The 24,810-nt window shown below is 42.3% G+C and overlaps 3 protein-coding genes across 6 annotated transcripts; 2 read left to right on the top strand and 1 right to left on the bottom strand.

Annotated features, from left to right (window-relative positions):
• Window positions 1-2,450: 2,450 nt before the first annotated feature.
• On the top strand, window positions 2,451-6,080 carry LOC115366618 (uncharacterized). 2 transcript variants are annotated; one of them, XM_030062154.1, is made up of 6 exons: window positions 2,451-2,923; window positions 3,354-3,413; window positions 3,802-3,933; window positions 4,305-4,451; window positions 5,072-5,129; window positions 5,432-6,080. In XM_030062154.1, exons 1-6 carry the CDS (start codon window positions 2,759-2,761, stop codon window positions 5,539-5,541), a joined length of 672 nt encoding a protein of 223 aa, XP_029918014.1. In that variant the 5' UTR covers window positions 2,451-2,758; the 3' UTR covers window positions 5,542-6,080. The 2 variants fall into 2 exon arrangements, with proteins under 2 accessions (XP_029918014.1, XP_029918015.1); XM_030062155.1 differs by having other exon boundaries at window positions 2,759-2,923; window positions 5,435-6,080.
• Window positions 6,081-6,189: 109 nt separating this feature from the next.
• rab33ba (RAB33B, member RAS oncogene family a) lies at window positions 6,190-14,317 on the bottom strand. The gene is made up of 2 exons (XM_030062152.1): window positions 13,840-14,317; window positions 6,190-9,985 (listed from the first exon to the last, which is right to left on the bottom strand). Exons 1-2 carry the CDS (start codon window positions 14,065-14,067, stop codon window positions 9,476-9,478), a joined length of 738 nt encoding a protein of 245 aa, XP_029918012.1. The 5' UTR covers window positions 14,068-14,317; the 3' UTR covers window positions 6,190-9,475.
• Window positions 14,310-24,414, top strand: ugl (ureidoglycolate lyase). 3 transcript variants are annotated; one of them, XM_030062147.1, is made up of 15 exons: window positions 14,310-14,938; window positions 15,442-15,570; window positions 15,748-15,966; window positions 16,175-16,265; window positions 16,392-16,468; window positions 17,304-17,414; window positions 17,522-17,581; window positions 17,691-17,847; window positions 19,646-19,844; window positions 20,011-20,089; window positions 20,206-20,298; window positions 20,577-20,649; window positions 20,742-20,809; window positions 21,191-21,315; window positions 23,608-24,414. In XM_030062147.1, the coding sequence occupies exons 1-15, from the start codon at window positions 14,933-14,935 to the stop codon at window positions 23,765-23,767; spliced, it is 1,647 nt and encodes a 548-aa protein (XP_029918007.1). In that variant the 5' UTR covers window positions 14,310-14,932; the 3' UTR covers window positions 23,768-24,414. The 3 variants fall into 3 exon arrangements, with proteins under 3 accessions (XP_029918007.1, XP_029918009.1, XP_029918008.1); XM_030062149.1 differs by having other exon boundaries at window positions 20,011-20,053; window positions 20,248-20,298; XM_030062148.1 differs by having other exon boundaries at window positions 15,479-15,570.
• The last annotated feature ends 396 nt before the right edge of the window (window positions 24,415-24,810 follow it).

Below are 24,810 nucleotides of genomic sequence, written 5' to 3' on the forward strand. Positions count from 1 at the left end.
GATAAGCAAAGCTTATGGAGGGAGCTAGTGGAGCCACGGCCACTGCTGTGAGACAGAAGACAAGAGTGCAGGACAGTCGTGGCCATCGGGGGCAGTGCTGAGCACTGGCTAAACAGAATACATGGTGTGGCGGTCAGTGGCACAATAAAATGATTTCTACATTTAATTCCAAATATTAATCAGTAACTGCACAATCAACTGTCATTGTTCCGCTGCCCATTATTTAGAATGAAGACATGATTACAGGACTTTTTTGCCCTCTGAATGGCTCCAGATTTCATTCATCTAAGCAGAAAGAATCTTAACCAGCAGCTTGTCATTTTCATCAGTGCATTGTAAGAAAAAAAAAATATTATTGAGAGAGGTGATTTAATGGGAAAGTCCCATCAGCTGCTGTTTGTTTGCCTCTGTTTAGCCCTGTTCAGCTCTGCTTTGCTCCCTTGAGGTGGAACCAGGAGCGGACTTACCATTAGGCAAAACTAGGCGGTTGCCTAGGGCCCCAAGTTCCTGAGGGCCCCATAAAACTCCTCATACACTTATGGTTAATGCAGTTATTACTTATTTGCGCACATTAATTATGTTTTTGATTTAAATACTTTTGCTAAAACGCCAGCAGAATCCTTATCGTATTATGTGTGTCTCGGGGCCCCTGTTTTGTGTGTTGTCCTCTCATCTCAGAGGGCCCCATGCCTGCCTTTGCCTTGGGCCCCAAATTTCTTAAATCCGCCACTGGGTGGAACCACATTTTTGTGGGTGGAACATCTGCCTGCATACACTACCTATGGTTTCATGACCATACTGGTGATTTTAAACATTTGGCCCATTTGCTACAAGTTACCCAAATTTTAGAGAGAACATTTCGCTCCACCCAGTGTCAAGTCATCAAAACACAGCAGTGCTGCTCTTTTAGGAAAACTAATGTGGAGGACTTTATTACAGTGATGGAATACTGGAGTGAACAAAGTTTGAAGTCTCTGAAAGTTCATTTTCATATCATAGTGGAATGAATAGAAACCAATGGCTGGGTTAAAAGGGAGGAAAATGATATTGGAGCTCTAAAATGCAACTGCTTGCTTTGGGAAAAAAGTAGCAGAAATGTGAAGTATATACATTTGTAGATATTACCCTAAACAATGAACCAACCAGCTGTATAGTCTGGGATGTAAGGGGCAAGTGTTTGCACTTTTGGCAGAAATCACTTATTTTTGGCCCAGATGACCCCTTCAGGGGTTCCTCGGGTTTGGTATGGGTGCTGTAAATCCTTGAAAATACTTTAATTTTAATGTGGTATCTTCAAGGTTTGAAAAGTGCTTTGGTTTTGAAACTGCTTGAAATTCTAATTGAACACCTTTCACAGCAAATGGCTGGGTTGGTGACACGTTTTGAAACTTGAGACTTTGTTGTGTTTTCCTTTTAATTTCTCTCCCCTCTGTAGAATGGTCTTTTATTAATTGTATATGTATATGTGTGTATATAGCATTGTGTGTGTGTGTGTGTGTATGTGTGTGTGTGTGTGTGTGTGTGTGTGTGTGTGTGTGTGTGTGTGTGTGTGTGTGTACATATGTATATATCTATATCTAGGTATAAGTAGATATATATGTGTACACACACGTGACCCAGTTTTGAGAGCAGGTACAGTGAGGTACAGGTGCTTGTTTTTCTCCTGTGAGGAACACAGCGTTTGGCCACCTGCATTTTAGAAAAGAAAAAAAAATCATTGGGTCACCACAAGAAATTAGAATTATGAAAGACAGTGTGTCCTGTAATTTGTATAAATTAGCCTAAACCTCAACTTTATGCAAATGAGGAGACTCCGAAGTGACCCCCGTCTGTCAAGCTGCCTACATCTAAATTTAACGTTTCACAGGCATCAACAGGTAAGGCGTAAATTATTAAGAAATATAAGTCCACTTGCTAAAGCTTGGAATTAAATGATGTCTTTAAAGAGAATAGCATAACAAACTTTCATGAAGGTAAGTCAGTAAAACAATCATCACCCCCAACTAAAAGTCAGAAAGTCAGCTGAAACAAGAACAAACTGAAGTGGACTAGGAAGAACTGGGCCTGGTCTAATCTGTGGGAGACTTTAATATATTGTTCCTTAGCTTAGGATCAACTTCGCATCCAATTCTTATGCTGTTATGTGACTTTTTGTGGTAAAGCCTTAATACCCACTGCCAAAATCACATCCTCATGACACTTTACATCCACAAACTAAAGGATCATTCAAAAAACAATCGGCAATACAAATCCAATCAGCATGTGATAGTATATAAACCGGCATGTTACTGTTATAATAATAACATGATTTGATAGTGTAACTGAAATGAGAATGTTCTTTGGTGGCGTTTCCACGACAACAGAGACAAATCTCTGACCTCGGGCCTCTGCCGTGCCCTTGGTAACGGACCCGGCACTGAAGGGGTTAAGGTGTTTTGCACCTGCAGCTGGTCAGCGGGTTAATGGATAAACAGCTCACCTGAGTCAACAGCCAAACCAGCCGGAAGACACACACTCCCACTGCGGAAAAGATGGCTCAAACGCTGTTTTCTGCGTGAACACGGTGGCTGGACTTAAGGTAGCGAGGACTCTGGTTTAAATGTGACCGTGCGCCTCGTCTCTCCACGGGGTTGTCTCGTCAGAAAGCCCGCTAAAGGACAGCAGTCCGGCTAAGTTTGGCGTTTCTCCCGCTCGGACACACAAACCCAATGCACCGCCGAGCTAGCACAAGTTAAGAGGAGAGAAAGTTGAGATAGACATGGACCGACACAGGTACTTCATCTTCAACCAGAAGAGTGTGCTCATCCTCGGGATCCTCCAGATTGCTTGTGCGGGGCTTTGCGTGGTCTGCGGGTTTATGGACGCTGCTTTCCGGAAGAACACACCGCTGAGCGCCACCAGGACCCCGGTGTGGGGAGGACTGGTGAGAGACAGTTGTTTTTTGCGGGGTTAGTGTTGGTTTGGTCAAAGTACCAGACCAACCAACCAAACTCTAGACAGAAATCTGTCAGTTTGTTCTCTCTTCACTTACCGGTAAATATTGGCCACACTTGTAGACCATGACTTGACCTATCTACCTTTATTTTGACATAAAGCAGCACCTAGCTATGTAGTTGTTACCTTTTAAAGAGGCGAACGTTGCACCACACCGGGCCGATTTAACCACAAGGTGTAACTTAAATTCATGTTCGACGAAGAGTGTTATTCTACACTAACAGGTTAGTTTGACGTGAGCTTATTGGGGCTAAACTGCTCTAAAATTGAAGTTAAAAAGTTCTTACCGATATTTTGTAGCTCTCTGGTCTGTGTTATGCTTCTCCATCCATCATAACGTGGCCGTTTTTCTTACCCAGATTATGGCTTCTCCAGGTGTTCTGGCACTGTTTGCCTCCCAGAAGAAAAACTCAATATTGGTAAGTCCCTTTGCTAAATAACGCAAAAGAAGCCCTTGTAATCTGGCTGTAGTACTCAAGGGACTTAGTGTGTCTGTGGTAGCCTGTAGTCCATATAGTGCAGTAATGAGATATTTTTTGGTCAGGATGATGAATTATGAGATTGAGTTCACCAGTTTAGTGAACACTGGTTCTGAATTCTCTGGGGTGAGTTTTTTGGGGTTTTTTAGGTATGCTTTCCAGATAGCTACAGCATCCAAACCTTGCTCTGTGACCTACAGTGTAGTTTTACTATGACATTTGTATATGTGAACATTTCTGATAGGATCAGTTCTCATTTGTGAAGTATAAAACAATAAGATCGGTTAAAGTGGTTTCACTGGTTGAGCCTGTCTGACCTCCACTCGAGGTGAGTGTGATGATGGCGGCTGCTGGGTTTTCCTGGGTGGCTGTGGTGTTCATATCATCCTACTCCTGCCTGACACTGACCTATGGGGAGGAGGATGAAGATGTCTTCCACCATCACCACAGTCCTGAAGTGGTAACCACTACACACACACATGCACACACAGGCACAGACACACTGTATACACCATACCCCCAGCACCGTCCCTAAACCTCTGGGGGCCCTGGCATTTTGCTATGAATAGACTGACATCCAAAATTTTCTGGCCATTTTCTAGTCTGTTGGGATGATAGCCTGCAATGTAATAGTCGGTAAACATGGTGGTTAAGCAGTTGGCAGTCAACATATGGAGTCTCAACAACTATTATCAATAAAACTCAGTTTTAGTTTTCAGAGAAGTATTAATTTATGCAAAATAAAATTCTACACATTGCTGATTACCATTCACATTTCCAGTATAATACACACTTAAATGTGCTCCACTGACAGTCTGTCTCTCTGCTCAGACGTTTGTGCTGCATCGCATGGTGAAGGGGGCAAACGCCACCATACTGCTGTCGTGTGCCGTCAGCCTCGCTTTGTCCTCTCTCATCGCCTACGCGGGCTGCCGCAGCCTTCCCTACTGTGGCTGCTACGACACCAGAACTGGACTGGTAGGGGAAAACACAATCCAAACAAACTTCTTACACTACTGATTCTCAGTGATGTACCTTGGAGTGGCACGAGGGCAGGTTTCCATCCCAGACAGTCACTGTAGCTGCTGATTACACTGTTTCCTCTCCTCAGCAGCTTCTCACTGCAGTGTTTGGTTTGCATGCCGTCAACATGATGGATATCTAGCAGTGTAACAGTGTCCAAAAGTGGATTTTTTTCCCCTTTTGCTGAAAAAGTCAGTGTTCATACATAGTTCATATGTAGTTGATGTCTGATTGATAGTGGAGAAACTGATTCACAGTATTGATTTGCCAGCATCAATGAGGAATTGCTATTAAAGCTGAATGCATTCTATAAGTGAAGTCGTGTAAATAGCTCTGTGTTTTGGGTCTGGCAGGTTCTCTCCACAGAGCGCACTGACAGTCCTCTAATGCTGAGGGATATGAAAACATACATTTCATTCCACTACTGACATACTCTCACCAGTCACTGTTTAACACCATCAGCACAGAGGTACAGCTGTTAGGCCACACTGAAGACTAATTCTGTATCTGCAGGGGTATCATTTGTTAAGCTTTTACAAGACTCACTGTTCCTTTTCACTGTGTGTGTGTTCCAGGAAACGTTGGTTCCTCAGAGCGAACCCACAGACACTGAGCTGGTGTGTACCTGGCAAGGTAAGAACAAATGTTGAGTGTTTTAGAATGTGTTTTTGTTTAGTTTTTTTTGTATGGAGCTGCCCATTTGGGCTGAAGTTGCTCATGAGAACATCACCCATAGGTGCAGCATACACATGTTGTCTGTGCTCAGGATCAGGAGTCTGGACAGCAGAGAGCAATATCTGGCCATGATCATTTTTCTGTGACAGCGGTATTTATTTGGTGCCTGTCATTACTGGATAAATGACATGTATGGTGTGTTTGCTGTGATGGGAGTTCTACTTTCAGCAGTCAATTATGTAATTTCCCTTTTCTTACAGCAGGAGGCGATGGCAGGATCTTCAGCTCACCAGCCCAGTGGAGTGAAGGGGGCACTACAGAGGAGGAGGAGGGTCCCTCCAGACTGCCTCCATACAGCAGACTAACCTAACAGAGATCCACACCACTACAGGGACCTTTGTCCTGTCAGTTCCTATGGGGTTTCCAACCAGGAGAGAGGCTATGGTGGATTGAAATTCAAATAACCTGTGCAGATACCTCATCATTTTGGATGGACATAGGGGAGGATTTAAGTCTGATTTATACCTAGAAAAGGCCAAAGCTTTGAAAGATGGGAGTTGAGTATAGATGGGTCTTTTTTAAGAGACTTGTGGATTCTGCTGTGGACTGATTCCTGTAATTAGACAAAGCACTCTGGAGTGTGGACTTTATATCAACCAAAATATTTTTATTCTTACCCACAGATTAATCGTTGATTGCCAAAACACATTAAACCTGCCTTTGTAAAAGTTGTATACCCACGTGTGAGAAAGTGAGCCACCAAAACCCAGTATGCAGAGGTCTGGATGTGAGGTGGACTCAATTCATAGCAAGTCCAGTGCAGTTTTAACATGTATTTAATAAATACAATTAGTTGTTTTCTTATGTTGTATTTAATAAATAAAACCTTCAGGAGTTATTAGCATTTCATCACGTGAGAGTTCTACATGGGAAATAACAAGCACAAAGTGATTACCCCACCTTGAAATGTTCAGGGTTACTTTATTGCAAGGTTACTCATGACAAAACCATTGCAAGCTTCTCCCTTTTCTGTAGTCTATAGTTTGCTTCACTCATTAGTCTCTGGGTGAATTTATGTCATACTGTACTTAGATTTTTTTTTTCCAGAGCACTTGCAATGAGCTACTGAATGATGTTCCATAGAGTACATGTACAGTACTTTTTGTTGTTCACAGCAACAATGAACAAAAGTAAGGCAAAATAAATGGTGGTGGGGAGGGGGTGGCAGTCAGTCATTTGTCTTTAGCACAGAAACAACAGAACAGAAAAAAAGCATCCAAATTGGAAACTAAACACCCACATTCCCTTTTCTTCTCTTTTCACATTACTGACACAGGCCAGATGCATACAAGGAGATGAAAGACTGTGGTCTTGGTGCTTGTGTTCTTTCCATCCAAATGCATAGCCTCTAAACCAAGGGAATCCTGAAAGGCCATTTGGTATAATCGATGCTCAGTGTCCCTCAGTATTAGGAGAAGGTGGTGTACAGCTTGAACAACAGAGGAGCCACAGGACCAGCTGTGGCCACAAGAGCCCAGAGAGCAACACTGGCAACAATGACATCATGAATCACTAGACACTGCTGCAAAACAATGGGATCCCAGCAGGTTACCATAACAACCTACGGTACATCATGGCTTAAGAGGAAATCATTTGATTCTATCAGCTCTTATACAATGGTGTATGCAAGACATGCTGAATAATGTATCATAAACTTACATACAGGATAAGCAATGGCTATAGGCATCCATTTACATGTTGAGACACCTGAGAGGTGTACACTGCAAAAACTTGTAGACTGAGAAGTGTGTGTTTTCACCATTTGATTCGCAGGCTACACAATACAATATTCTTGTTTACTGGTCTAGCAATTGTACAGCCTTTCATACACTGAGGGATGAACACACAAACACCACATACCTTAAAAAAAAAAAAAGCTATAACCTCATTTTCTAAACTCCATCCCATGGACTAAGCATGAAGTCCACAGGCGTTCCTTACAGGTTCCCTTTGCATCCTTTTGTTTCTGATGACTTTCTCCCAAACACATAATTTAACATTTGGAGCATGAGCCAGTGAAAAGGACAGTTTCAGAGGGATAAATTAGAGGAACACACCACATCTATGTGAGATTGTCCAATTGTTGTCCTATTGTTCAACTTTCCCAAGTGATCATGGGCTGTGATCACTTGCTCTGGTCTAACATTAACAACCTTTTTCAAGACCCAGAACTTTTCATTACCTGGGACTTCTGTAGGTCTATAATGACAGGACATGTATACAGAAGTGTCATCAGTGCTTGACTAATCAAGATAAACAGAACTGCTAGCTCCTAAGTCTTGCCATTACTCAGATTTTAGCATCACACCATGAGCAGGGACAAGATCAGATTCCAGGAACTTTGTCTGAACTGTGTCCTGTGGAAGCATTGAGCCTGTTCCATGGCTTCCTACAGTCAGCAGGGGCTATAAGACAACCAGGCAGACAATCTCCAAAAAAAAAAAAAAAAAAAAAACTGGCCAAATTTAACTTGAACTGGTAGTGTTGAGTTGTATGGTTACGCTGACATGATATGAGTGAACATTTCCGAGGTTCTAAATTTACATAATGCCATATAAACAAAGTGGATTATGCCAATATACCAGAGTAGTGAGCTTTCAGTCCCCAACACCAAACAACTTCATTGTGCATGTATCCTTGCAGGACACAGCTATAAAGATTATGAGCCCCACTACTACATGACTGACTCGCTTGGTTGATGAAGCACAGGTTTGTCAGGGCAGAGACCTCAGGCTCTAACCCCAAGTAAGTTAGTTTAGTGTGAACCTGGTTGCAGCTTTCACAAATTACATGCCTGATTTCCTCCAAGCTAAAGCCTAGGTCTTACTAATCCAATATTTAGTGTAGACTAATGGTCTTATAAATGCTTGCAGTGGCATCATGAGCCCGACCATACTGTGCCAACCAAATCAAAGCCATCTTATCAGGCCAGCACAGGCCTGGACCTCTCTGAAGTCTTGAACCCATTTTCACAACAGTGTAATCTGCTGATGGACATTCCACCTGGCCAAAACTCAAATTCACCCTGAACAGACAAGATTCACCAAGATTCACAAGATACTTCCCTGCAGCTAACCCAGACATTAAAGCTGTGAAGTTACCTGGGATTAACAGGTAGCTGAGCAGGCCAAGTACAGCACAGCTCACTGGCTTGAAGTTACAGAACCAGAACCCAGATGAGACATATTAAGAAAGGGTAAGTGTATGGATTTTCTTGAAATGTCCTTGACCATGACACTTGGGGAACCTACATTATTACTGAGAGGATGATAAATATGGATGTGTGGTCATTCCAGTGCAGTTGACATTGGTTTTGTAAAGTAGTATGAAAATGGAAGAAGTTAAATTTATATGCGTTCGTTGTCAATAAAATATTCATACACAATTGTTTCCTCAAGCTGTAATCAAGGTTTTCAATTTGGGGATTTCACAGAAAGCCTACCTCTTAATTCAAAGCAAACTGACCCCAAACATTTTACAGGGTATAAGCTATGAGTGACAATGCAAATAAATGCAAAACGCAGAATAGGAACTCTGCTGTCACATCAAGTCATAGTGAAGCTTATTTATACGATGTGACCGGTGATACTGATTAAATTCAGTTACTCCTCCATGACTACTCGATTACACAGTCCAATTTCCACAAAAAATATCTGTTTGTGTCAATGTTCCTGACACAGAACCTCTTTCCATTCTATTCTACTTCTGTGGTTGTGTTATATTTTTGTCATGATTTGCTTGTTTTCGATCTTGCTTTGATCTACTGAAACAATATCAAAAGTGATATGATATGTAATGAGAACTGCTGCTTTGGGTTATTACTCCTTCCGCCAAAGGTATTATTTCCTTTTCTATTCTACTTTACTTCCATTCGTCCATGACCACAGCAACCATGTAAATCAGTGAAATGAAACTTGAAAAAAAAAAAAAAAAAAGATTCAGGATCAGGTTTTTGGCCTGCTGAGGAGCATTTCTATAGTCCAACAGCAGATTTTGGCATTCCAAATCAGAAATCGCACTACTACCCAAAAATTGTTTAAAGTCAATTATAAAGGCAAGCACAAGCATTTAGCAAAAGTCTTCTCCTCTGATGGAAACATTCTTCTATGTTTTTTTTCTCTGACAGCAAAGCCACTTTCTATCCATGCTTTTTCTCTGTCTTCCACTCTTCCTTCAGTTCTCTGTCTTCCATCCTGTTGTCCTCCTGAAGGTTTCTTCCTCTTTTCCCTCCACCTATCCTTTTTTCAGCAGCTGCTGCAGCCCCAGCTTCTTGCTCCATCCCCCCCATCGTCCCTCGCCCTGCCTAGGGTGACGGTGCCTCCTGGGCCACCGGGCCCCCCAGGCGGCTGGCTCAGCACCAGCGGCTTCTGAGACTTCAGCTTGTGGGCCACCGTCATGAAAATAGCCTCCACATGATCACTGTTTCCACGACCGTAGCTACCATCTCCCTGGTTAGTGGGATTCTTGGCAGATGTCTCAAACAATGGCATGGAGTGGGCATCGGCAAACTGCTGTGCCACGTCTGTGCCCACTTGGATTGAGTCCTGGAGGTCGCATTTGTTGCCAACTAAGATCCGCGGGACCTCTGTGCCCAGAGCATGCTGCTTGCACTCCTCGATCCAGGCTGGAAGACTGCGGAAGCTGGCGGCACTGGTAACGTCATAGACAAAGACAACAGCGTGCACGTTGCGGTAGTAGTGCTGCACCATGGACTTCCTGAAGCGCTCCTGGCCTGCTGTGTCCCACAGCTGGATCTGTGTGGCAGAGGGCAGACAGATACAGCATGGAAATGGATTAAATGTGGCAAGGCAGTAAGTACTGCTAGGTACTAGCCAGGCTCTGGTATGGAGTGAATGACATGCAGAACTCCAATAAAAAAAGTATGGCAAGAAAATTCTATTCTCTAATTTGGGCTGAGCTGTATGGACAAAATCAGATATCACAATATCTTTGACCAAATTCCTTGATATTGATGTTGTGGCAATATTGTAGGGATGACTGTTGGTGTTTTCATTTACACACAGGAGACAATAATCAGTAATGTGGACAAGATGAGCAAGCAGGTAACGCTTGGTCATCAGAACAGTCTAGTAACTTCAGAAAATTGCATTTCTTTATGGTAATGCAGCCTTTAAAACCATGAAAAGCCATCACTTAAGTCACACATGGGCAAAATAAGGCCCGGGGGACACATCTGGCCAATGATACAATTTGATTGGGCCCTCAGACATGAGTCATGATTTACAGTTGAATTCAATTCCCTTGCCAAATTTACATTTATACAGAAAAACAAATTCTTTATCTCACAAGGGTGCTGTGCTATGCACGGCAATCCATGGCAGTGGGTTGAGTTTCACTTGGTAGGGTACTCCTGTATGCACTGTGCAGGCGGCACACAGCTGAAAATGCTACAGTCAAGTTTCATGCTGGCTCACAATATCACAGAGAGCTCAGTGAAACACAGTGGGGACAGTACAGGTAACATGCAGTTTTCACAACATTTTGTTTATTTTGTTCAAATTCAGCGAATGGATATTTGTGTGCCAAACTGAGACATTCTACTTCAAAAACAGACTAGAATAAACTGAGCGGGAGGACAAGTCAACTGTTCCCACTGAGATGAAGCATTACTCACTGGTGATGAGTTCTGAATATATGACATAACAATAATTAATCAAGTGATTAAAAAGGTATTTGAAAAGGAAAAGTGTTGTGATACAACTGAGTGTGTTTTCAAACAAAATGTACAGGTATGCAAACTTGACGGACAATAAATTTAAAACTTGGAGGGCTGCCCCACACCTGGTTTTCAACATTCTTGCCATACTTTTTTTTATTGGAGTATATTATGATATATCTAGCCATGATATATCATAATGCCATAGCATGATATAACAATATCTCAAATCCAAGATGACATCTAGTTTCATATCATGAAATCAATAATATATCAATATATTGCCCAACCCGACCTGTAATTCTCCCTCCACCAGAAGATATCAATATGTGATGTTCAATGCATTCCAGGTATTCCGGGTGATAATTTGCTATGAAATATGCTTAGAAATTGCTTTTTTGCTGTACCCACTGTCCCCCATCCTGCCTTATCTACTACTGCTTACTTGGATGTATAAATCGGTGTACATGTTTTCATACAGCTGGTGTGCCTCCCAGCAAGAAGCTATAACAAGAGGTGAGGGTGAAGCCCAGATGTTAAATGAAGGGTGAATCTGTGAGACTGCACAAAATACACTATATTACCAAAAGTATTCGCTCACCCATTCAAATGATCAGAATCAGGTGTCCTAATCACTTGGCCTGGCCACAGGTGTATAAAATCAAGCACTCAGGCATGCAGACTGTGAAACAAGACATTTGTGAAAGAATGGGCCGCTCTCAGGAGCTCAGTGAATTCCAGCGTGGAACTGTCATAGGATGCCACCTGTGCAACAAATCCAGTCGTGAAATTTCCTCGCTCCTAAATATTCCACAGTCAACTGTCAGCTCTATTATAACAAAATGGAAGCGTTTGGGAACAACAGCAACTCAGCCACGAAGTGGTAGGCCACGTAAAGTGACGGAGAGGGGTCAGCGGATGCTGAAGCGCATAGTGCAAAGAGGTCGCCGACTTTCTGCACAGTCAATTGCTACAGAGCTACAAACTTCATGTGACCTTCAGATTAGCCCAAGTACAGTACGCAGAGAGCTTCATGGAATGGGTTTCCATGGCCGAGCAGCTGCAGCCAAGCCACACATCACCAAGTGCAATGCAAAGCGTCGGATGCAGCGGTGTAAAGCACGCCGCCACTGGCCTCTAGAGCAGTGGAGACGCGTTCTCTGGAGTGATGAATCACGCTTTTCCATCTGGCAATCTGATGGACGAGTCTGGGTTTGGAGGTTGCCAGGAGAACGGTACATTTCAGACTGCATTGTGCCGACTGTGAAATTTGGTGGAGGAGGAATTATGGTGTGGGGTTGTTTTTCAGGAGCTGGGCTTGGCCCCTTAGTTCCAGTGAAAGGAACTTTGAATGCTTCAGGATACCAAAACATTTTGGACAATTCCATGCTCCCAACCTTGTGGGAACAGTTTGGAGCGGGCCCCTTCCTCTTCCAACATGACTGTGCACCAGTGCACAAAGCAAGGTCCATAAAGACATGGATGACAGAGTCTGGTGTGGATGAACTTGACTGGCCTGCACAGAGTCCTGACCTGAACCCGATAGAACACCTTTGGGATGAATTAGAGCGGAGACTGAGAGCCAGGCCTTCTCGACCAACATCAGTGTGTGACCTCACCAATGCGCTTTTGGAAGAATGGTCAAAAATTCCTATAAACACTCTCCTCAACCTTGTGGACAGTCTTCCCAGAAGAGTTGAAGCTGTAATAGCTGCAAAAGGTGGACCGACATCATATTGAACTCTATGGGTTAGGAATGGGATGGCACTTCAGTTCATAGTATGAGTAAAGGCAGGTGAGCGAATACTTTTGGTAATATAGTGTACATGACTGTGACATTATCACTGACAGTGAGATACTGACTGATAGAGATATTGTCTTTTATCAGTAAAGACATCTACAAAGTATTGTTTTATGTACAGAGACGCCAGATTTATGTGAAAGCTGCACATTTTTTTTTCCACAACCGAAGCAATGTGCAGTTTTCTTCATCAATTTTGACTGTATCAAGACTGCACTGTAGCGACACTGCGTTGTTTGCATTGGCCATACACTTAACAGGTGCCCGAGATAGTTTCACCTGTCCAGCCAAGCAGTGGATCGGGCGTATCTGCTGGAGGAAGCAGCTTGTGTGTGCAGACTCAGTCAGCCCGGGTGACCCTAGGCATACACCAGCATGGTAATGGTGTGGACCAAATCTAGCCAGCTGGCCAAGCAGTTTGTAAATATTGGGGCATGGCTCTGATCACAGCCACACCCCTTAATCAAAACAGCATTGTGTCATCTTGTTGCTGCATTGCATTCTGGTTTATTGTGACTACTGTGGAGGAACTGGTATCTCTGGCTCTTCTATAATTTCTCCCTCAGTGATTATTGGTTATCAGTGCAAAATCACATAGTCAAAAATGCCCTCACTCTTATATCATGAGGGACTGACATCAAAGCCTGACATCTTCCGTTTACATTTTACATCTTATCATCGCTGAGACATCCTCAGCTATCAAACTGTATTGTAGATGAGCTAGTACATCGTCTAAGTCTGGCCACTATTTTTAACAATATAGAGCTGATTTATCCTTTAGCGCTGCATTATGTGCCGATCATACTGGAATTTACGAAATTTACGCAATTAAGTTACTAAATCTTTAAGGTTGTGAAATTGTGCTGAAATTACAAGTGATTGGAGGACAACACCAATGTCGCATTCCCCATCAGAAGCAAACACTTGTGCCAGCAGGCTGAGCAGTGTTCTGCCCGGAGAGCAGCTGTGTTGATAAGCAAGGAAAGCTCAGAGGATCTGATTTTTCTACCGGGTTTTGACAAGAGGATGCAAAACGGTGAGGTCACCCAGTGCAGACTTGGCGTGCACGCGCCCGTGTGTGTGTGTGTGTTTACTGATCACTGTTCCCAGTATCCCTCCGCTGTGCCCACCTTAATTTTCTCGCCGTCAATCTCCACCAGCCTCTCCCTGAAGTCCACTCCGATTGTGGCTTCGGTCTTCTCGGGGAACTTCCCGGCACAAAAGCGGTAGGTGAGGCAGGTCTTCCCCACCCCGGAGTCCCCGATAACGATGATCTTAAAGATGCGGGTCCTCGGTGGCGGAAGAGTGGAGCTCGTCAAAGAGCTGGAGAATTCAACCGAGGACTCCACCTCCGCCATATCAGCCCGGTGCCTCAAGCAGCTAGCTAGCAGGGCACGGTGAGCAGCGGGGCTAACCTAACTGCGGCGGGGAAAGCCCAACCGAAAGATTTCAAGACGGACAACTATTGCCCTCGTCCGCAAAATTCGATGACATCTGTGAAAAAGTACTGTTGTCCTCTAATATTGTTATTTACACAATGTCAGTACACACATCTGTGTCGCTAAACAAAGCCTCCCGGTGGTTAAAACATACTTGCTCACTCCCTGTCACTGGACGTGTCAGCTGTGGAGCCACGTACTTTGTTGTCAAGGAACTCACATCTCGCGAGACAAGCGCCAAACCCGCCCACCTCGCCTGTCATCGATGCTGCGTTCACACTCCTATGGGAAAGACGAATGATGACGGATTGCTGGTTCCTGCCAGACTACTCGAGTCAATTTAAAGCGAGTAACCACAACTACAAAGCACTATTCTTATCACCTTATCAGAAGAGTGGCAAACGACTCAGATTTCCGCATTGGGCTTTTGTCAGTACTGAAAAGGTTGTCTGTCTGATATATAGAATGATATGTTAATGTCAAATACAACCAACAAAATGAGTTGTTTTTTATCCGATAATTCAGGGGTGTCAAACTGGTGCCATGGAGGGCCAAGAGGCTTCAGGTTTTCATTCCAGACAAAAGCCTAAGTTATACTAAACTCTGCTTGGCAAGCTGTGAAATCCCCCTCAGTTTACAACATATGCAAAATGTGAAGGATCTACATATACAGGGTGTACTTTCAACCCCAATCCAAACAAACATTTTCTAGGTCAATCAGTGACCAAAGAAAGCCCATAGCTAAAGTCCATGTCTTTTACTTCAACAGAGATCTGTCATCAGCATGTCTGTGAGTAGTGCCATATTTTACTTAATTATGCAGTCAAATATGAATTAATAACTGACATTGTGCTTAACACAATGAAAAGAAATAAGTGCAATGTGAAGTGAGGGAGACTGGGCTGCGTTGCATTATTCAATTGGACTTTTGTGACTTTTTTCTTTGTATTCAGTCCTTTGGTAGATTGCAATGTCATGTTTGCTGCAGCTAATCTCTAAGATAGATTTAACTTAACGAGCTGCAGTAAAATCTGACTCATCATTAGTCTGGGGAGAGTTTAAGGGCACTGTGATGATCTAAATGTTGTTTCAGAGGCTTTTCCATCATGACAAGAATAAAATTCTTGCAGACACCTTGAATATTTGAATATATGCATGTTGTCCAAATTAAACGCAGTGCATATCAGCACAAAATCTAGGCAACTTCTATTCAAGAATGTCAGTTTTGGTGTTGTCTGTAGAAACCTACATTGATTGAAGCCTAAAGTTCTGTTTCAATGTCATGGGCCTCAGGGCCCAGGACGCATGGAGCTGTCTCCCTCTCCCCCAGGTCTGGAGGTAGAGTACGGAGAGCTCTTCACCACAAACTCCCTGCGCTTCCTCCATGAGCTCATCTCCACATTTGACGAGGAGGTAGATCAGGTAGGACAAGTGAAAATGCCCTGTGTGTCATCCTGTTTTGCCCATTTCTATGTATGGATGATATACAAAAAAGGGACAGTGACCACTTAGGGCAAGTTCCTTGAAAATGTCAAGGACTTTGTCTGAACCAAAGTTGAAGAATCTGCTCTGGATGTGTTGAAATTTTACTCTCTTCAGGTCCTACGACTGAGGGTGTCCAGAAAAGCCCAGCTGGACCTATCAGGCGACCTGCCTCGCTTCCCAGAGGCTACCGCCTTTATCAGGAGTGACCCAACCTGGAGGGTGCTCCCTGTTCCCCCGAGGCTCCAGAAGAGACATGTGGATATTGGGGATCTGGCCCCCTGCAATACCCAGCGCTTCATTCAAGGTCTCCAGTCACCAGCACAAGGCATACAGGTAAATCATGTACTTGTGACCTTGCATGTGTAAGTCCAGCTCAGATCCTAAGAATATTGTATGTTACCCTCATTCTTGTCACTCTTCATTGTCTGCAGTGAAGCAGCAAGTAGATTCATGGGACATTTCAGATTGCAAATTGAGGCTGTTACTTATTTATATTATTTGCAATGCACTGCAACTGTAACATTGTCTTTGGTTGTTTCAGGTTGACTTTGATGATGGCAACTGCCCCACGTATCACAACCAGATCAAAGGCATTCATAATGTTTATAAAGCCGTGCACAACCAACTTCCCAGTAAGTTGTTTGCTTTAAATCAATACTCATGCATGTATGCCCATTAAAATGGATGAGAATAAAACTCATAATAGGAATACTGTTATGTATTTCACTCATCACTGACCTCCTCCCTGGTGCTTGCAGATACCCCGCCCATATCTCAGGCCCCGGTGCTGATGCTTCGTCCCCGTGCTTGGAACATGGTGGAGCACAACATGATGGTAGTACAGCATCTTCACAGCATCATCCCTTTCAGTTCAGTCAGTCAGTCAGTTCACAGTTATGAACTGGGGATGACCAAGAGTTGGTGTATGTCTTATCATCCATTCATTCATCAAACAGTGAAATGAACACTTGGATTTCCATCATATTTAGTGGAACGTTCGTCATGGACCAAGGAAGTAGTGCCAAACCTTTGCACCCCTTAGCCAAAAACAAGTGTGGTATTGGTTGTGGTATATCACAAAAAGAATGTGTGTTCTTTATTACTGTTTCTGGATTGGAGATATTAGGCCTAGTGACCCTCATTCATTCATTGGCTAATCTGTTCATCTCAGTTGCCTCATATTGTACTGATCAAAGTGGAAGGGGAACCAGATGGAGGGCAATGTGCTTACATGTTCAGTATTTGATTAGAAAGAAATCTGTGTCCTGAGTTGAATCAGTGACATCTGTACTGATTACACTGTTTGGAGGGATGATGTATTTTGGCACCGTGCCCAGTGTTTTAAAGAGTATCACTGAATGGCCGCATGGAGATGCTAAAATTAAAGGTCAGAATTTCAAGTGCTGAAAGGCCATAACTGATATACTACAAGCCCAATATGAGATTCTGATGGAGCTTGAAGGGTTGACGCATATTGTGACTAATTTGCACCCTGCATCATTCCCATTTAATGACTTGATGCACTTTTCTTTTTTTCAGAAAATGTACCCTGTCTGACAACCAGGCAAAAAGTTTTAAGGGAAAATTTCTCAAAAATTTTGAAAGATGAGTCATCTCAGTCTGTGTGAATGGTGTGTTATTCTGTGTGCTGATGTGACTTTGTTTCTCAGGTGGAAGGGAAGGAGGTTCCTGGTCCTCTCTTTGACTTTGGGCTGCTCATGTTCCACTGTGGAAAGAAGCTGTTTGAAAACAAGAGTGGACCATTTTTCTACCTGTCTAAAGTAACATATACACAGATGCACAAAACAATTTGCAGAATATGAAGGTGACTTATATAAATGTAATGATCTGATCCAGTCATGGTCCCTTCCTGCCCATTGCTCTCCAGGTAGAGAGCTACATGGAGGCCAGACTATGGAACAAGATATTTGTCTGGACGCAGCACAAGGTTTGCACACATCACTTTTTCAGGACATATAGCTCCTTTTGGTGCAATTAATGATAATATGACCAGCTAGCAATGTACATATCCAACTGTGCATGCTCTGTGTGTGTAGCTGGGTCTTCCCCTGGGCAGCATCAAGGCCACGGTGCTCATCGAGAACGTTCTAGCAGCATTTGAAATGGAAGAGATTCTCTACGAGCTGCGAGACCATTCAGCCGGACTCAACTGCGGAATCTGGGATTATTCAGCCTCCTTCGTCAATAAGTTTGGTGAGCCGAGGAGTCCGGCTTTTTTATATGTTCCTGACACTAAGTGGACCATATTTTTGTTCTTCCAAAACATCTTCACCAAATCATTACTTCACAGAAGACCCAGGACCAACTGTACCAATAGAATTAGATTTGTGTATTGATTATCCCACTTAGAAAACAGTTACAAGATAATTGGTTTGTATCAAATTAAACCAACAGGTGCCAGTACACCAAATAACCAACCATAAAAACTAGACATACAGGAGACATAAAAACTTAAAGGGAATTTAAAGGAAACAATGTCAAGGTCAGTCATAGTAGGGGAGAGTGGGGTAAGTAGTGCCAATTTTTACTTAAAGTGTCTTTAAAGCAGGGGGATTACAGTAATGCCTCCAACTAAAATATGCACATATAGTTTAGGATGTTGTGCATCCCTGGGAACAATCACTTTGGATCTTATATAAACTGTTTGAGAAATATAGCTTTCGAAAAAAAAAGTGGTTTTGTGGCACAACTTGCCCCTGGTGTGGGGTAAATTGTGCCATTAGAGAGAATAGACTGGGGTAAATTGTGCCACTGATAATTGAAGTAAAACAGATCATTTTAATCTCACAAATGATAATGCTATATAAAAGCAAAGCAAATTCAATACAAAATTATTTATTTAACATTTATTTATTATTTAAATAAGATCACAGGCCACTTTTCTATAACAAGGCCTAGCGCCGCATGAACACATACCCAGAACAAAATAAAAATTCCAAAATGAGCACCTGCAAATCATCTTCATCTGAATCTGAATAGTTTTAGTGATCAAAGGTAAGAAGACAATGTACAATAACAATAAAATACAATAAAGTAATATATAGTATATAATAACAAGGTGTGCCACTGGCACAACTTACCCCAAGGCCCTTTGGCACAAATTACCCCAAGCCCACCATTTTGAAAAAAATGCATCCCCCAGCTGTTTTGAGCTAACATCATGCTAACTGTATAGACTCATGGTGTAGCTTACTAAAGTACTAAAACCTGTGTGAACTGTTTTCAAAATTTTCTATAATTGTTCAAACACAGCAATCAAAAAACCTTGATCACAGAAATTTTACTTTGGAGGGCAAAAAAAGGTTTTTTGAACTTAAATGTGCTTATCTCTCAAGCCATGTGTCTCCCTTCTTTGCACGATGAGTGAAATGGATGCCTCTTCAAAAAATATGTGGTCACATGACCAACTTCTTCTATGGTTTTCTAGATAACAGGGGTGGCACTACTTGCACCTTGGCACAAATTACCCCACTCTCCCCTAATCCATCCACGAGCCATACATGAGTTATACATCAGTCATGAGTAAACTTCTTTATGTATATGCACTTAGTTACTCTGTATACAGAGTTAAAACAAACAAGAAAGAAATTCTACTCAGGTATGGCTGCAAAATTACATTTTTTAATGTAAGGAAGGAAGGGGCTAGACAGCTTAAGAAACTATTTCATCGTGTATCTAATTTGTTTCAGTTTAATAAAAATGTTGTGATCCATAGACTGTGAGACAGGTGAGCGGGAGATTTCCATTTGATTAAGATTGGACATATAGCAAGCAAAGTGATTAGGGTTAGATAATTCACCAGGTTCTCTAATGTATTTTTATTTACTTATTTATTGCTTGGATATCATAAATTTAAAGACGGTGAATGTCAGCACTGGATACGGTTAGCAGTGTCAGTCCAAAAGAAATCAGTATTGATTTTTTGCGTTAATATACGCACACTGAATGCACACCGACCCGTAGTGAGAAACTCAGCCTGTTTGTCTTCCAGGTCACCGAAAGGCCTTCCTGCTGCCCGATCGCAGTAAATATGTCAACATGGAGAAGCGCTTTCTTCGCAGCTACATGGACCTGTTGGTTCAGACGTGTCATCGGCGGGGGGCGCTGGCCACAGGAGGCATGGCTGCTCTGCTGCTGCCCCAGGACCAGCACAGCGCCACCTATCAGACAGTTCTGGCTACCGTCACCAGGCAGGACCCTGTTGCTTTGCACATATACACACATAAAGATCATAACAGTAACAGCAAGAATCTGAATGCTTTCTTTTTCTTCTCCACTCATCTTCCACCAAAGTGATAAATGCTATCTTTCTATCACCATGCCTGGCTGATTCAACCCCTGTCTCTTGCCTTTTAGACTGAAATTGCTGGAGATCAAGGCAGGTGTGGACGGTTTCATGGTGTACGACCTGGACCTGATAGAACCAATGCAAGAAGTTAGTGACAGCTGTGACATATGAGCCATGCGCTGCTTTTATTCAGAGGCAAAAAGGCTACTCCATGTCATTTTGCTTTCCCACGCCGTTTATTCCAATCCTTCATCTTCTCTCAGCTGTTTCAGCTCCATACTCATGGTGATAACCAGCTTCACCAGGTTCGAGATGATGTCGCCATCACTCCTGAGGACCTGCTCTCCATGCCTGCGGTCAGTCACTCTCCTGGTCTGACAGTAAAACTGCAGGATATGCATTATCTTTCAAATATGTGTTGTGTTAAAGGTGTTATGTGTTGCACCTTAAAGGAAAACTGAACTTTGGTGGAGTGTTGGGTTGTCTAGCTCCTGGATGTGATATGAGTCCACATGGTGGTGAAATCTCCTCATTAGCTGCTCTGTGCTCCCCTGAAATCCAGAATGCTAATACCACTGTGTGAGCTCATGTTAGATTCCAATGTTATAATTTGATGTGTTTACCTTTTCCTTAGGGGGGAGTTACGCTTTATGGCTTGAAGTATAACATTGCAGTCGGAATACTCTTTATTGAAGCATGGCTGTCAGGTAAGAGCTCACAGATCTTCATTATTGTCATGTTGCTTGGCTAGACCAGATGAGGCAGAGTGATCATTTTCATATCATGCTGCCTTTTCCAGGTAAAGGTCACTTTTTCTACAGAGGTCAGGTTGAGGATTCAGCCACAGCAGAAATTTCCAGATCACAGGTGGGTTGAGGGTTAAGAGAAACTAGTTGAACTGGTAAAGATCCACATTTGGATACACATTTGTTCTTGTTAGTGTTAAAGCAAAGTGAACTTGTCTAGGTCCCTGGGTATGATATGGGTCCACATGGTGGTGAAATCTCCTCATTAGCTGCTCTGTGCTCCCCTGGGCTGGTAGTCCACAATACTGTGTTTCTATCTCTCCATTCACTTCCATAGTGCTGCAGAAATGGTCCCAAAATCACTTCCACATCCTAACTGCATTTTAACATTTATTCAGACTTTAGTCACAGAAACATCAACTCAAAATCAACTGGACATACTTTAACTGCTGCAGCAGAGAACCATGACCATGATGTGTGAAGCCTTTCTGCTGTGTGTCAGGTGTGGCAGTGGATCCGTCATCAGGCTCGACTGGAAGATGATGGCAGGGTGGTGAACAGGCAGCTGGTGACTGACCTCACCCAGGAGGTTATAATGGAGCTCCGCACTCACTGTCACACTGTTAGGTAGGAAAAAACTCCTTCAGGATATTAGTAAAGGAATACCCACATTTTCAGGAGATTGTGCCATTGTCGTGGTAGATGATTGGCTCCAGTACTCCATGCTAGCAGGGGCTACATTCCCTGTGGGAAGTTCTCAATTCCCATCAGACCTGGAGCGTGACTTCTTTTGTATCCATAGGAAGTGTGGATGATTGGCAATGGGAGAAAAGCTAAGCTACTCAGTTATACTGACTTATATTCAGTTTTTAATGTTATCTACAGGCCAAATAGCCACAAACTAAGCCTACATGTTTGAATATTGGTATGGGTATGACTCCAGGTCCAGAAACTAGATAGAAAAATGCATTCCAAGATCTTGTTCCCATAGTTTGACATGATTTGTAATGTCAAAATTGATAGAATCTGTGGAATACCATGTAATTGAAATGAGTCTACCGCTATTGGTGTCTAGTGTGAGAATAACATGGAACCTAATAGATTGATTGGAGAAATGAGGGAACTGAGCAGTGTGACAGCTCCATTTGAGGCCACACAGAACCCTCTTACTCCTGCACTCCTCAAACAGTGGGAAAACATTGCTGTGAAAAATATTAGCAAATGGGGTAACACTTTATTTGGACTGTTCAATGTTAATATACAACTATGTTATTCAAAGTTAAAAGTTAACCATGTCTACAGATGCAAGGTTGAGTATTTACATTAGATAGCTGATATGAAGTTCCGCATTGACATTGACACAATTACAAAAAAGATTATATTCACATAAAAGTCAGCAGCTATTGAGTGTCCCCATTATGAATCTCAACTCAACTCAAATAAACATTTGCCATTGGACAGTCCAAATAAAGAGTGCCTGAAAAGGTAAATGAAATTAAACCCATTAAAAAGGGAAATGGGGCAGAAATAGCCTTTGGATAAGAAGTTATTGGGAAAACACTTTTATTGTTGCTGATCTTTATACCCATAATATTTGCCCAGTTTCTGCAATATTTTCAAGATAACTAGGAGAGAAGAACATGGATTATAAACACAGAGACCCCATTTCATGTAACATCCTTATACTTCTCACTGCAAAGCCATGGAGACGCAAAAATGAAGGGGGGGCACCTTGTCCTTGTCCCAAAATGGAGGTGGGGGGAAGGCTAACAGCATGTTGTTAGTGTGGTCAGAGAGTAGATACCTGATTAGAGGCCTCTTCAGCATCTAAAGATGCCATTCCATTGTATTAAGGAATATTTCAGCAACTGCAGCTGAAATCAAACTCCACTTGAAGTCCAGGATGCATGCAGCTATGTTTGTTAAATCTCCTCAGCAAGACATGTCTCAAGCAATTTCCTCAGTTTTGACCAGTGTGACTTGTGAATGTGGAAAGAGCTTTTTCTTGAGTGTAATAGTGCTGATAGTGATTAACTACAAAGCAATAGCACAACTAGCATATGAATAAAAGTTAACCTAGTATTGAACCCTGAGGAACTCCCACAGTAACATGAAGGAAATCTGATGACTGCTGGTTTTTACTGCTTGACATCTGCTGGTGACACAGCTCTGATACCAATTCCATGTGTTTGCAATCTAAAAGAGAGTTCACTCTATGAAATTCCTTTGACAAATCAATGCAGAGAATTGCAACTTTCAGTTCTAGCCATTATATCCTTTATATCCATTATATCCTCATTATATGTGCTGATCTGACAGAAAGAGGCACATCTGACTGTTAGTGTTAACATTTTCCCTGAGTATACAGATTTTGAAACAAGCACTTATTTCTATTTGGATCACTAATATTTATGCCTAAACATATTCTTCACTTATTATAGCTTATCTATTAACATGTGCTACTGGTTAATCTATGTTGGGTTCAGCCAATATTAAAAATCTTGGCTCCAAAAGGTGTGTGTCAGTATTTGAATTATTTATTTTTTTCTCGCTCAACTGATGAGACTTCAAATGCTTCCTTGTCAGGAAACCACCTGGGGACCGTTGTTTCTGCTGTTAGCAGAGCTAAGCCCATCTCAAACTGACAGAGGGAGCTTTTTTTCTGACAGGTCACAACAACTTCTGGGAGATGCTTTGTAAACTAAGGTTTATTACGGGATACCAAAATCCCTGGAGGTGTTGTCGTTTGTGCTTGGGTGCCCAAATACACACTTGAATATGCCAGTATTGCTGAAGGCTATGAGTTGTTCTCATGTATCACATAAATTTGTATATGCTGTACATTTGAGAGGTGGAAAAAGATCTTTTGTCATCTAGGTACACAGCCATTCCTGTTTTAGCTCTTTGCTCTCTCTTCAGGGCTGGCCAGAGGTTGCTGACAGCAGAAGACATGTTCCTGGAGGTGGCCCAGAAGAGAGATTTCCCTGAGTTCATCACCACCTACTTGAACCTGGACCACACTTTTCTCAGCGCACACACCACTGAGCAGATGGAGGGCCTGCCAGAATCTAAACTCTAAAGGCCCGGACTGGAAGAAAAATTCATATTTTCATCTTAACAATAGCTGACACACCACAGCCTTACTCACTGAAAGACAACAATGCCCCAATTGTGCAGAATCGGGTCAAAGCCCAATATTGCCAGAGGGGACATCTTATAGAATGGGTCCCAATATTCTGTGTATCACCAGTGGGTAACACATTGTTTGGATAGTCCCCTTTAGATAATCAACACAATGTCAACTGGTAAGTTCAATATCAAAAAGAGTTCAGTAGAATACCAATAAGCCATGAAGTTTCAACTTGCCAGTAAAGCATTATTATGGATCATATTATGGATTATTATGGTTTCATCATAATCTTAACAAAAGGTTTACCTTGCCCAGAACTCTGGTGGGTTTCATAACACAGTGGACATGTAGCGATAATATCAACTAGGCTCACTGTACATGTTTGTAAAAATTCTGCAACACTCACACAACAGAATGACCACACATATACTAAAATATTGTTGAAATATGATTTATGGGTTATTGATATTCTACTTAACTCTTGATATTTATCATATCAGTTGACATTCTGTTGAACATCTATAGGGGACTATCAAAAAAATGTGATCCAAAAATGAATGCTGGTGCTTTCCCTTTATGCTCAGCACCATATGGTTTTCTTAAATGTACATCACTGTGCCTACATTCCTCTGTGCATAGACACCCATTAAAATAACTTCTTTCCAGAAACAAGTTTTACTCAACTCAGTTTTTATTCAGAACTCCTTGATGCTTGTTAAATAGGAGCAGGGTGCCGGTGTGCTGAATCCAGTAGAACTTACAAATGCTTCTGTTAAAAATAAAACCAGTAGAGGATTGATAACGATTGTTGTACCAACAAAGCCATCGAATCAGACTTTGAAAAAACAAATGGTGGAGTGGGGAGAGGGGGTTGTAAAATGAAAGAACTAAAATTAAAAACCCAGTTAACAGAATTGCTGCTGTCAACATTTTTGGTGGTTTTCATAGGACCTCATGAGAAACTCCCACCAGGATAAAACTGAAGCGGTGCA

This window comes from Myripristis murdjan, chromosome 10 (assembly GCF_902150065.1).
Source record: "Myripristis murdjan chromosome 10, fMyrMur1.1, whole genome shotgun sequence".
In the NCBI taxonomy this organism is placed as follows: domain Eukaryota; kingdom Metazoa; phylum Chordata; class Actinopteri; order Holocentriformes; family Holocentridae; genus Myripristis; species Myripristis murdjan.